Genomic DNA, 13,013 nt, shown 5'->3' with positions numbered 1-13,013 from the left:
GTGATTGACAGAACAAGAGTCAGGAGATGAACGCCATATCTGCTCCTGTGAAATCTGGACATCACTCCTGTCTTTCGACTTCAGAACAGACTGCTCTGTAAGATTTAGTGTGGCCATTTTCAGAAACATGAGTCTGACAGTTTCCATTGAAAATTATGTTTCATCCCAATAAATAGGCAATTCGTTGTTACGACCAAATATCATCCAGCAGCTTTTCAAGATGGATCCAAATTATGCGTAATGAGATTACAAATGTAATGAAGGAGAAATCATACTAAAGCTATCCCAAAGTATTTGTTAGCAGTGACAGCATGCCCGGCTCTCCTCTGGTCAATTTCCAGCTTAATCATATGTGCCAATAAAAGCTACACAAAAGTTGACTACTCACACTATATGAGCCAAATCTAGAGGTTTCTCTGGCATCTCGGGATATATTGGATGAGGTGGCTCTCGACTTGGTACACATCCAAGGGATTTGCTAATCGCATGGCCCAACTTCTTTGCCGGTGATTTCTGTAAAAAAATAAACAAATCAATGACTGATGTATATGATCGTCAAGCACTACCCAAGGAAAATGATGAAAGCAAAGCAGTAACTAGAAATAAAAAAAAAGATTTAGTGACCCTTCCTGTCTGATTTGGCAAGAAAAATTGGTAAACTGATCTATTAGTGTTTCATGTACTGAGGTACAATGACAATTCTGCACTGCATACCGTCCATCCAAATCCATTCATTACAACAAGTAATACAAGATAAGACAGAGTTCCAGGATGAAACACAAGTGATATTTCAACCTCATTAAATGCCTTGATCTCAGTGGTTTTCAAATAAAATCTTTCACAAAAAAAAACACAACACTTGGAACGTCTAAAGTGTCATCACTTCTCACTCTTGATTAACAAAGAACAACACAGAGAAAAGACATAACTCATCACACCTCACTGATCACATTTTATCCAAGTTAATAGGATGAAGGGTCACAGTTAATGGTTTAAAGTTTTTTAATGACGTTCATGAACAAATCGAGAGCAGTAGTAAAATATTATTCCATTAGATGCAATAATCTGGACCCAACTAGGTGGGGCACATCACCACCAGAATCTGCACTGCTCCACAGTTAGTCTGATTTGATTTGAATTCTGTAGTATTGGTTGCAAAGTACGTTGTGGATTTGTCTGGCCAAGAACCCAGAGGACCTAATCAAGGTCACAAGAGGAGTCAAAACCAGCATCACCACAAAACAACTCTGAAACATCAAGACAATGCCACACACCCCAACCTTGCCATCAGTGAGCACTGTCACTTTTCATACATCTGAATGTCCATAATGTCCCATAATGTTCAGAAGCATCTCAACAATCAAAATAAAATTAGCAATAAAAAGTAAAAAATGATTTCAAGAGATATAAATCAAAATCAACTGAAGTATTTAATTTAAATAATTTTAAAACATTACCACAAACACTGTGAGAACAAGAATGTAGACACACTGGGAGCTGATGGAGGCTACAGCCAGATTCAAAGTTCAAAGTAAAATTCATTATCAGTGTACATCCACGTCACCAACATACATCCCTGAGATTCTTTTTACTGCAGGCATTTTCAGCAAATCTATAGAATAGTAACTATAACAGGATCAATGAAAGATCGAGTAGAGCTAAGAATGTAAATATAAATAGATAGCAACAAATAACGAGTGCATGAAAATAACAAGACAAAGAATCCTTAAGGTGAGATCATCGGCTGTGGGATCTCAATAGATGGGTGTAGTTATTCAATAGGATGAGGGTTTGGTGTCTGCACTGCTCCAAGTTTGTGGGGGGGAAAGAATGAACTGAAAGAACAATCTGGTTGAGCCAGAGATGATGATCAAGAGACCTGCTCCTTCACAGCTCAAGTAATCCAGACTTCCAGAAACATCTACATGGAGATCGCACATCTGCATTACGACCACAAGGGTTTCTTCCGAATGCTCTGGGTTCCTCCCCCATCTCAAAGGTGTGCAGGTTGTTACATTAACTGGTGATAATGAATTGCCCCAACACACGAGTTATACGATCCGGTGGGATTTATGCAAATACAAGGGTCAGTCTAGGATCAGTGTAAATGGACGTGGATGGTCGCTGTGGATTTGGTGGGCTAAAGTACCTTTTCTCATTTGGCAAAATTCTAAGGCTACAATGCTATCAGCAAAAAGATCACGATCTTCAGATAGAGAAGAGAAGAGAAAAGACACATTGGCCCTGGTAGATGCTATACAAATAAATGCATACCAGACCTCAGATAATCCAACACCCTGAGACATACCAGGTGCTGAACATATTTTTCCTAAAAAGCTTTTATTTCACCTCCCTCCCCTGCCCCGACATTCTGCACAATGTTTAAAGGGAGTGAGTATTAGAAGCCAGTGAGTTTCACTAAAAACAAGCTGAAGCAAACAAGCACTCTGTACTCGAGCTTGAGCTGCACTGATCTTTCATGCTCCAGGCCCACAGTTCACACTCAAGGCTCATGCGTCTGATGCTGAACCATCACAACTTCCCAAAAATCAAATACTCGATTATTCGTTTTAAGTAAAGAGGACATTTTTACACTTTTCTTTAAATTTATTGATGTTAGATGTCTGGTCACTAATACTGTATTTCATGTGATGTCACATATCTATAAACAAACAATAGCCCTGGATCATTACAGATGCATTTTTCACAAGGACAATCCACTCCACACACACCCACCCATCCTCTACAATCTCCTGACCATCCAGCAATCACTCATGCCATGTAGAACTCTGTTACCACTTCACCCACTGCTGACTGCCCATCACCAATAACCCACACCCTTCCTCTTTGCCGGTCAAGTACTTAAGATTGCTTTAAGCAGAATCTGATCAGGAACACATATTCAAAGTTCAAAGCACACCTATTATCAAAGCACACATACATTATACAACCGTCAGATTCGTCTCCTTCTAGGTGGCCATGAAACAAAGAAACCCAAAAGAACCCATTTTAAAAAAACAGTCAAACACCCAACATGCAGAGAGAAGAAATAAATCGCACAAACAACGAAAGCAAGCAAACAGTATGCAGAACGAAAGTGAGTGTGTAGATGTGAAACCAAGCATCATGCAGACGGAGCAGGCCGTAGCCTCAGTTCAGTGCAGAGCCAAGTAGATGCCTCAGGGCAGAATTAGGTACCATAATTTGTATTTTTTTAATATATACATCATATAACAAGTGAATTTTCCAGTGGAATAAGTAGCAGATGGTAATGTTCAGAAACTCAAGGAAGATAATCTTCAAGTGTAGCAAATGATGAATAGTATAAATTAAAGCAACTATTGAGTTACAACTATTAGCCTTCAGCATCCAAGGAATATAACGAGGCTTGGTCTGTTTCCACTTTACTCCCTCAGATACTGATGTCAGGTATCTAATAAATGCGCACTCATTAATATTTCCTGCTGCAACATTGCATGCCTCTAATCACACAATGTTCCTGCCTCATTATTCATCTTTTTCGTAAGGATAATTCAGCTCCATATTCTCAATAAACATTAACAACAAGCTTTGTAGTACTGGATGCTGGCATGGAACCATAGGAAAAATGGCCTTTGCTCTAATAGGCAAAAATAAAAGCGTTATTAAACAATTTGAAAGCCAAGGAGTGCAGAAGAATGTCCTTGCTGTGGCACAGGGACTAATGAGGGCTTTGACAGCATACGAGCTGAAGAGGAGAACCAAGTAATGCTGTAGACATGCCACCTGTGTTTTACCTCAGAGTCAAATACAAGAATGTGCAGCTTCCATTTCAGGAAGAGGAATAGTGGCAGAGTCAAGGAAATGGGGTTTCTAATCAATCACCAGTTTACACAATATTTAGTTGAAGGCCATTTTTGCTCACTCTTTGTTGGAGAAATTAAGTACAAGGGTAAAAGGAGGTGCAACTAACATAAAAGTCAACAGCACATTCAAGAACAACAGGATCCAGAGACTGCAGTTGGGGAAACAGTCTCCAAGGACAGAAGCTGCTTTATTGAAGACAGAATTGCTCCTTTCAATCTAAAGAAACAGAATTCAGCCAAGCATGGAGAATCACCAACTATATTGTCTAATGTGGGATCCGCAAGGGACCTGGATGGGAAGCAAATTAATGAGAATTGGTTTGACAAGGCAGAAGGTGGGTCACAGGTCACATGGCCAAGATCAACTCAGCAAGCAGGGGGATAGAAGAGAGAAAGTGCAGTTTCACACAGGGACTGGAATAAACCTTAACAATTCAGTCCAGTTTGTTTGGCAAAGAGAAGAGAGAACCAAAGGCATCTGCTCTTTTTATCATCAGAGTCAGAATTTAGCATAAGCTAAATTCTGATTCCACTGCACAAATGAGTAAAGAACAGAGGAGCTGTCCCTGTCCTGACCAATACTCATCTCTTAACTAACAAGCAGATAGCCTGTTTATTCTCTCATTTCATTTAGACCTTGCTATGTGGAATTAGCATCAAGAGCCATTCATTATTTGCAACTGCTTTAGAACACCTGATGGGAATGAAAAGTGACATGAACATGACAGATTTCTTTCAGTATTACTCTTCTGCAATTTTAAACTGTATTGCATTTGCATCTTGACGTTGCAGTACTTCAATTACGCAGATTAATGCACTAACAGTATTCTTTTTTTAGATAAATAATTGTGCCTTTCAGAACTCAGTGAAATCTTCACTGGCATAGATCTTTGAAGTGTTACCTCTGCCATTAATGCAAAAGAAATTATGTTGGAGATTAATCAACAGCCAAAGATCTCGGAGACTTTTCTTGAAGTCAGATCCATAATCATGGTAATTGGATCTTTATTACAGGAGTTATCGATAATAATGAACAAGAGGGAACGTTGCTAGGTTAACTGTGTCTCTTCTGCCCTGAGACCATTTTACTCATCTGCAAAATGGCTTGCAGATTATCAGGTAACAAGTCCAGTCCCATCAAGTCAATGAGTCAGGCTGTCAGGTTAACTACCAGATTACCCTGGAATACCTCAAAAAGTGTCTAATTCAAGTAACAGATTAAAAATATACCAAAGTATCTTTTGGATACTTTGCACCTTTACATTTGTGTTCACAGTGAAAACTGATTTCATCCTTCTGCTCCACAAGACATGGATGCAACCGGACATCTGCCCCAAAATCTCTCTTGAAGGCTGCTTTCAATATGAAGAACCTTGCATCATCGCCATGAGTAATATTACCAACCTGATTTGAAGATCAATGCTTGTGTGCAGAAGTGGGCAAGTTAACTTCCATACATTTCAACCTTTACTTCCAAAGCAACTAATTTAAAGTTACAAAAATTTTTTTTTGATATTGTGCATGGCAAGTTACTTTTACAGCAAAGCAGTTATTGAACGTTGTAGTTAAGAGAGCCATTGATTTACAGTATTTAAACAACTCAAATAATTGACTTACTGGAATTTTCACTGGTGCTTTTGCCATTAAGATTACATTGCTCTATTAACGCTGTAATTAAGCTCCCATGAAGATACAGAGACATCTTTACACAATACTTTATATATTCCATCTGTAATCAATAATCAGCTCTAAGGTTGAAAAATACATAGCAAGTTAGCATACAAGGTGTACAGGTTATAGTGAAAGAAACCGACTTCGACTCACTATTATGCTCTACTGGCCCCAAACTAAAGATTAAGATCAAATAATTAGATCATGGAGACTCATTCAATCCATAAAAATCATGCATGCAGTTCATCAGATATGCTATATGCGGGATCAGCACAAAATACAAAGGGAGAAGGTTGTGTCACACAATATCAAGTACAGTAGATTTTGAAGGGGAAGCAGCAGCACTGGAGAAAACAAGGAATCTCAAGGATTCTGATGGCAATTACATGCTTCTTTGCACCTTTCTCGCAATCACTTTATGCATGTTCCATTCTGTTTTTGTTCATGAGTAAACTGGCTACTGAACCTCTGATACATGACCTAGCCATCACGACCAGATAGAAGACAAGTTCTTTCAATCATCACAGTTGCCTAACTGCATCCAGTTTTTGCCACACAAGCAAGACTGCTACCTCAATGCTTCAGAACAGGCAGATTTTTCCATGGATGGCATTTATTGAGGAGAATTAACAGTCGATGTTTTGGGCCAAGACCCTTCATCAGGACTGGAGAGGAAGGGTTTCTTCCCCCTTCCTTTCCTGTCCTGATTAAAGGTCTCCACCCAAAATATCAACTGTTTATTCCTCTCCATAGATGCTACCTATCCAGCTGAGTTCCTCCAGTATTTTGTGTGAGTTCCTCTAGATTTTCAGCATCTGCAAAATCCCATGTTTAAGACTTCTCCATGGAAACTGCCTTACATAGTTATGAGTAACATTCACAAAGCATCCAACTTTCAAACGTAAATCCTGCAAGATCCAATTCTCGGAGAACATCAGCCTCACATAAATGATCCTGAACAACATGCTTTCTCTTCACCTGCTACTTCTCAAAATAAAATATAGTTATCAAGCTGTTCAGTTTAATCCCTCTTTGCTGGTTCTCTGCACAGCAATCTAATCAGTACCAGTAACAGTTACATACGCTGTGATGAAGTACTTTGAGAGGTTAGTGATGAAAAGTATCAAGTCTTGCCTGAGAAGTAACTTGGATGTGCTCCAATTTGCCTATCATCATAACAGATCCACAGCAGATGCCATTTCAGTGGCACTTCACTCAACCCTGGAACATCTGGAGAGCCAAGATGTGCTTCATAATCTGCAGCTCAGCATTCAATACTATCATCCCTCAAAACTAACCAATAAGCTTCTGGACTTTGGCCTCAATATCTGCCTGTGCAATTGAATCCTTGATTTCCTCACTTGCAGACCCCAGTCAGTTCGGATTGGCAACAACATTTCCTCCACAATCTTCATCAGCACAGGCTCTGTTTGCACACAAACCTGCGTGCAAAGCTCCCTGCTCTACTCACACCAACTTACCTGACATTATTGCCACTTAAACTTTGCTGGCATCTTAACATTTCACCAATAAAAACAGCTATGGGAAACAAGAAAATACACTTCATTTCACTGCCTTACTGTGTATGTTATAATACAAATATAATACCAATTTCCTTTCTGAGTGATTAACCATCTCCCACGCATTATATTCTTGGCAAATCATCTCAAAATTTTTGTAAGTTATATGTTCTACTGGAATTCTCTCATTGTTAACAGCATATAGGAAGGAGGGAGATTGAAAATGTCGGCAAGAATAAGGAGCTGATTATCGACTACAGGAGGAGGAAACTAGAGGTTCATAAGCCAGTCCTCAGAAGTGTGCAAAGATTCAGCATGACATATAAAATGTTGACAAACTTCTATACATGTGTTGTGGAGAGTATATTGATTGGCTGCATCACAGCCTGGTATGGAAACACCAATGCCCTTGAATGGAAAATCCTACAAAAAGTACGAGATATGACCCCGTCCATCATGAGTAAAACCCTCCCCACCAATGAGCACATCTACACGAAACGTTGTCACAGTAAAGCAGCATCCATCAACAAGGACCCCCACCATCAAAGCTATGCTCTCACTGCTGCCATCAGAAAGGTGGCACAAGTGTCATCTCCTTAGATGCAAAGAAAGCATTCGACCGTGTGGAATGGAATTACTTCTTTGCTGTTTTAGAAGAATTTGATTTTGGACCAAGTTTTATCACGTGGATTAAACTGTTATATTTGCGTCCCACCGCCTCTGTTTTGACCAACTCTGAGCAATCCCAACCTTTCAACCTCAAACGTGGAACCCACCAAGGGTGCCCTTTAAGCCCTTTACTTCTCGATCTGACCATACAGCCACTGGCGATTGCGTTCCGCAGTTGTGCGGATCTGACGGGGATTTGGAGGGAGGGAATTGAGCACCAAGTCTCCCTTTATGCTGACAATCTTTTACTTTTTATATCAAACCTGATCACCTCCTTACCCCACATGTTCTCACTACTTAAAAGTTTATCCAATTTTCAGGATACAAACTTAATTTACACAAGAGTGAACTTTTTCCAATAAATGGAGAAGCACAAGCATTAGAGTTTCAAAACCTCCCTTTTAAGGTAGTGAATAACTCTTCATCTCATATTTCTGATATTTATTGCTTAATTATGCATTATTATTATTATTCCCTTTTGCATTTGCAGTTTGTTGTCTTTTTCACACTGATTGCTTGTCCGTTCTGTTGGGTGCAGTCTTTCAATGATTCTATTGTGTTTCTTGAATATACATATACCTGCAAGATAATTAATCTCAGTGTTGTGTGTGGTGACTAGAAGTACTTCAATAATAAATTTACTTTGAAGTTTTAACTTTGAATATCCATTATTCTGTAAAAGCATGCAAATTATTGCATCCGCATCTGAAGTTTTCAATGCCATTTCCATTTCAAAGCCCTGGTTTGAAGTTTCTACTCTTCTTAAAGGCAGCAAGTGGCAGATGATAACAACAGTCGGTGTACAAACGAGCTTCCTCATTTCCTGAGAGTTATGTGTTCAACAAATCCATTTTGCCAATAAACCATCCATTAAACCATCTGCAGGTGGAAATTGCTTCTTTCAATTTACCCAGAAAGCATGCATCAAATGTCATGCTAACATTCAGTTGCTTCATGACGAGAATTCAAACCTGACGACGTGGGTAGCAAAAACATAATTTTTTGAGTGGCCCACCTACAGCTGGGGTAATTTCTCGTACTGCAGTCACCACCCAGCAGCATACCTTTAGAATGTACGAGGAAACTGGAACAGCTGGAGGAAACCCACACAGTCATGTTCTCCAGCAGCTGCTCCTATTTCCTCCTGCAACGTTAAGTGGCTAAAGGAAATTACCCCAGCAAAAACAAAAAATCAAAGGAGAATTTAATGGGCATTTGAGACACAATGGATTGCAAAGCCTCAGGGATACAGATGAAGGTGAATCACACTGATGTGATTGCTCTGTTGATTGTTGGCATTGATACCGGTGTCCTTCTGTATTACAACTAGTAAGAGAATAGTCCCATATCCTCTGATCTGAACTTGGAGTGGAAATTCCTCTAGAAGTATACCTTTCCTCTGCGTGTCAAATGGTTGCTGTGATGCAGCCAGTGTGGTAGCATAGTGGGTAGAGTCGTCACTCTCGCTTTCAAATTCCACCACTGGCTAGCAGTCTTGCGAAAAGGAGAGCTGAATGCACAAGTCTCTCCCTCCCAGTACATAGCCTCTCCAACATCAAACCTCATGTACTGCCTCCTCGCTGGCATCACACAAAACCTGAACATCTGTCAGACTCAGGTTGAACTGCAGAGGACGGGGAGGAGGTCTGGCCCCTGCACACATAGCACGCAGGCCTACCCACACGTGGACACATCCTGGTGCTTGTGAACCAGATCCCCAGCTATGGGTAAATAGCCCCACTGCTTTGTGGGGAGCCTCAGGAGAGATGAAGGCTACAGGAGTAAACCCAGACAAACCCAGAGTGGAGCCCCTAAGGCAGCTCTTGCAGCCAAGCTGGTGCCAAACATATTGCCTTCATAAGCTTTCCTTCGGACTACACTGGTGAGGCCGAGGCGGAGGTCTTGACCCTAGATAGGTGGAGCAGCAGGTAATGTTGAGGAAGCAAGCAATGTGCAGAAGGAGTCAGAAAGGGCAAAAAAGTGGCAGATGGAATATAGTGCAGTAAAATGTATGCCCATGCACTTTGGTAGAAGGAATAAAGGTGTAGACTATTTTCCTCATCCTGAGCAGCTACATCACTGCCTGGTTCGGAAATTGCTCCATCTCGGATCGCAAGACCCTACAGTGGATAAGTGAGGTCAGCTGAGAAGATCATTGGGGTCTCTCTTCCCGCCATTACAGGCATTTACACCACACGCTGCATCCGTAAAGCAAACAGCATTATGAAGGACCCCACGCACCCCTCATATAAACTCTTCTCCCTCTTGCCATCTGGCAAAAGGCACTAAAGTATTCGGGCTCTCACGACCAGACTATGTAACAGTTTCTTCCCCCAAGCCATCAGACTCCTCAATACCCAGAGCCTGGACTGACACCAACCTTCTGCCCTCTACTGTGCCTATTGTCTTGTTTATTATTTATTGTAATGCCTGCACTGTTTTGTGCACTTTATGCAGTCCTGGGTAGGTTTATAGTCTAGTGTAGTTTTTGTGTTGTTTTTACATAGTTCAGTGTAGTTTTTATATTGTTTCATGTAGCACCAAGGTCCTGAAAAACGTTATCTCCTTTTTACTGTGTACTGTACCAGCAGTTATGGTCGAAATGACAATAAAAAGTGACTTGACTTGACTAAACAGGGAGAAAATCCAAAAGTCAGATGTGCGAAGGGACTTGAGTCAATGAGCAGGATTCCCTAAAAGTTACCTCGCAGCCTCGAGTTGATGGTCAGGAAAGAGAATGCAATGTTAGCATTCATTTTGAAAGGTCTAGAATACAAGAGCAAAGATGTGATTCTGAGACTTTATGAGGTATTGGTCAGAATGCACTTGGAGTACTGTAAGCAGCTTTGGGCCACAAGCGGAGCAGCCATTCATTTGACCTGCCAATCTTTAGAGTTGCTTTGGCTCCTCGGGCTTAGGCGAGGTAAAATATCTTGGTGACATGCTCTTTTTCTTCTTATTTCTTCACTATTCATCTGTCAGGGCAGAGAAGTATAGTGAGAATGGCTCCGGGGCAGTATTTTGTACTCAGTGTGATATGTGGGAAGTCTGGGCAACCTGCATTCTCCCAGAGAAACACATCTGCACCAGGTGTGCCGAGCTACAGCTTCTGAGAGAACACATTAAGGAACTGGAGCTGAAGCTCTATGACCTTTGACTCATACAGGAAAATGAGGCGATAGTCAGGAGCCACAGGGAGGTAGTCACCCTGAGGCTGCAGGAGACAGGTAACTGAGTGACTGTCAGGAGAAGGAAGATAAACACACAGCCAGTACAGAGTACCCCTGTGGCCATTCCCCTCAACTTTAGATACTGTTGAGGGTGAGGACCAAATGAGGGAGAGGCACAGTGACCAGGTCTCTGGCACGGAGTCTGGTGCTGTGGCACAGAAGAGCAGAGAGGTGAAGAGGCCTGCAGTGTTGACAGGAGATTCCTAAGTCAGAGGAACAGAGATGAGATTCTGTGGGCACGATAGACACACCCGGATGGTATGTTGTCTCTCTGGTGCCAGGAACAGGGATACCTCAAATCGTGTCCATGACATTCTCAAGGGTGAGGGTGAGCAGCCAGGTTTGCTGCATATTGACTACAATGAAATAGATAGACAGGTGAGGAGGCCCTGAATAGAAATTTTAGGAGGCTAGGTAGAAAGCTGAAAAACAGGACCTCGAGGGTATTAGTCTCTGGATTGCTGCCTGCATCATGTGCCAGTGAGGATAAGAATAGGATGATTTGGCAGGTGAATGCGTTGCTGAGGAACTGGTGCAGGGGGAAGGGGTTCAGACTGAAAGATCATTGGGATCTCTCTTGGGTAGGTGATGTCCTGTACAAAAGGGATGGGTTACACCTGAACCTGAAGGGGTCTAATATCCTTGTCGGCAAGTTTGCTAGAGTTGTTCGGGAAGGTTCAAACTAATTCGGCAGGGGGATGAGAACTGTAGTTGCAGTGCTGAGGACAAAGTAGTTGGTTTACAAACAAAGCAAATCTGTAGTGAGACTCCTAGAAAGGAGAGTCTGATGACAGGGGAAAATTGCAGTCAACAGGACGAGTTCAGACAAAATCAAATGCAGGACTGAAGGTGCAATATTTCAACGTGCGCAGTATATGGAATAAGGCAGATGAACTTGTAGCACAGTTAAAGATCAGCATGTATGATGTTGGACGTATCACTGAGTCATGGCTGAAAGAAAATTATAGCTTTGGAGTTCAACGTCCAAAGATACACAATGTATTGAAAGAACAGGCAGAAAGGCAGAGTGGGCGGCATTGCTCCGTTACTAAAAACTGAAATCAAATCATTAGAAAGAGGTGACACAGGGTCAGAAGGTTCTGAATCATTGTGGGTAGAGCTAAGGAACTGCAAGGGTGAAAAATTTTAATGGGGTACAGTGCCCCCAAACAGTAGTAAGGATGTGGTTGACAAATTACAACAGGAGATAGAAAATGCATGCCAAATGAACACTGTTTCAATATTACAATATGCAGGTAGATTGGGAAAATCAAGTTGGTGCTCGACCCCAAGAGGGGAAATTTCTAGAATGCCTACAAGATGGCTTTTTAGAATAGCTCGTGGTTGCACTCACTAGAGGATCAGCTGTTCTGGACTGGGTGTTTTGCAAGAACCCTTAAGGGGTGAGTAATCATAATATGATCAAATTCACTCTGAAATTTGAAAATGTGAAGCTAAAGTCAATTGTATCAGTATTACAATGAAGTAAAGGGAATCACAGAGGCATGAGAGAGAATTTGGCCAAAATTAACTGGAAAAGAACATTGGCAGGGTGACAGTAGAGGAGTAACAGCTGAAATTTCTGGAAACAATTCAGAAGGCACAGGATATATACATCCCAAAAAGGAAGAACTATTCTAAAAGGCAGTTGACACAACCATGGCTAACAAGAGAAGTCAAAGCCAACAAAGAGGGAATATTTTAGAGCAAAAGTTAGTGGGAAGCTAGATGACTGTGAATCTTTTAAAAACCAACTGAAGGCAACTAAAAAGGCCATTAAGGAAAGGATGGAACACAAAAGTAAGCGAGCTAATAATATTAAAGAGAATACCAAAATCATCTCCTGATATACAAAGCATAAAAGAGAGGGGAGAGTGGATATCAGACCACTGGAAAATGATGCTGGAGAGGTAGTAATGGGGGACAAGGAAATAGCAGACGAACTGAATATGTACTTTGCATCAGTCATCACTGTGGAAGATAGTGGCAGAATGGTGGAAGTTCCAGAGTATCAAGGGTCAGAAATGTGTGAAGTTAGCATCACTAATGAGAAGGTTCTTGTGAAACTAAAAGGTCTG

At 41.2% G+C, this 13,013-nt stretch overlaps 1 protein-coding gene across 11 annotated transcripts in view; it reads right to left on the bottom strand.

The window, feature by feature from the left end:
* LOC134339515 (dystrobrevin beta) overlaps window positions 1-13,013 on the bottom strand; it is a 587,877-nt gene that overhangs the window by 230,035 nt on the left and 344,829 nt on the right. For all 11 annotated transcript variants that reach the window (XM_063036126.1, XM_063036119.1, XM_063036153.1 and 8 more), the window contains one exon: window positions 389-513. In XM_063036126.1, the coding sequence (XP_062892196.1) occupies window positions 389-513 (125 nt within the window). The remainder of the gene's footprint in view (window positions 1-388; window positions 514-13,013) is intronic.

Source organism: Mobula hypostoma, chromosome 2 (assembly GCF_963921235.1).
Source record: "Mobula hypostoma chromosome 2, sMobHyp1.1, whole genome shotgun sequence".
In the NCBI taxonomy this organism is placed as follows: domain Eukaryota; kingdom Metazoa; phylum Chordata; class Chondrichthyes; order Myliobatiformes; family Myliobatidae; genus Mobula; species Mobula hypostoma.
Note: the sequence above shows the minus strand (reverse complement) of the source record. Positions and strands in the feature narration are given on the sequence as shown.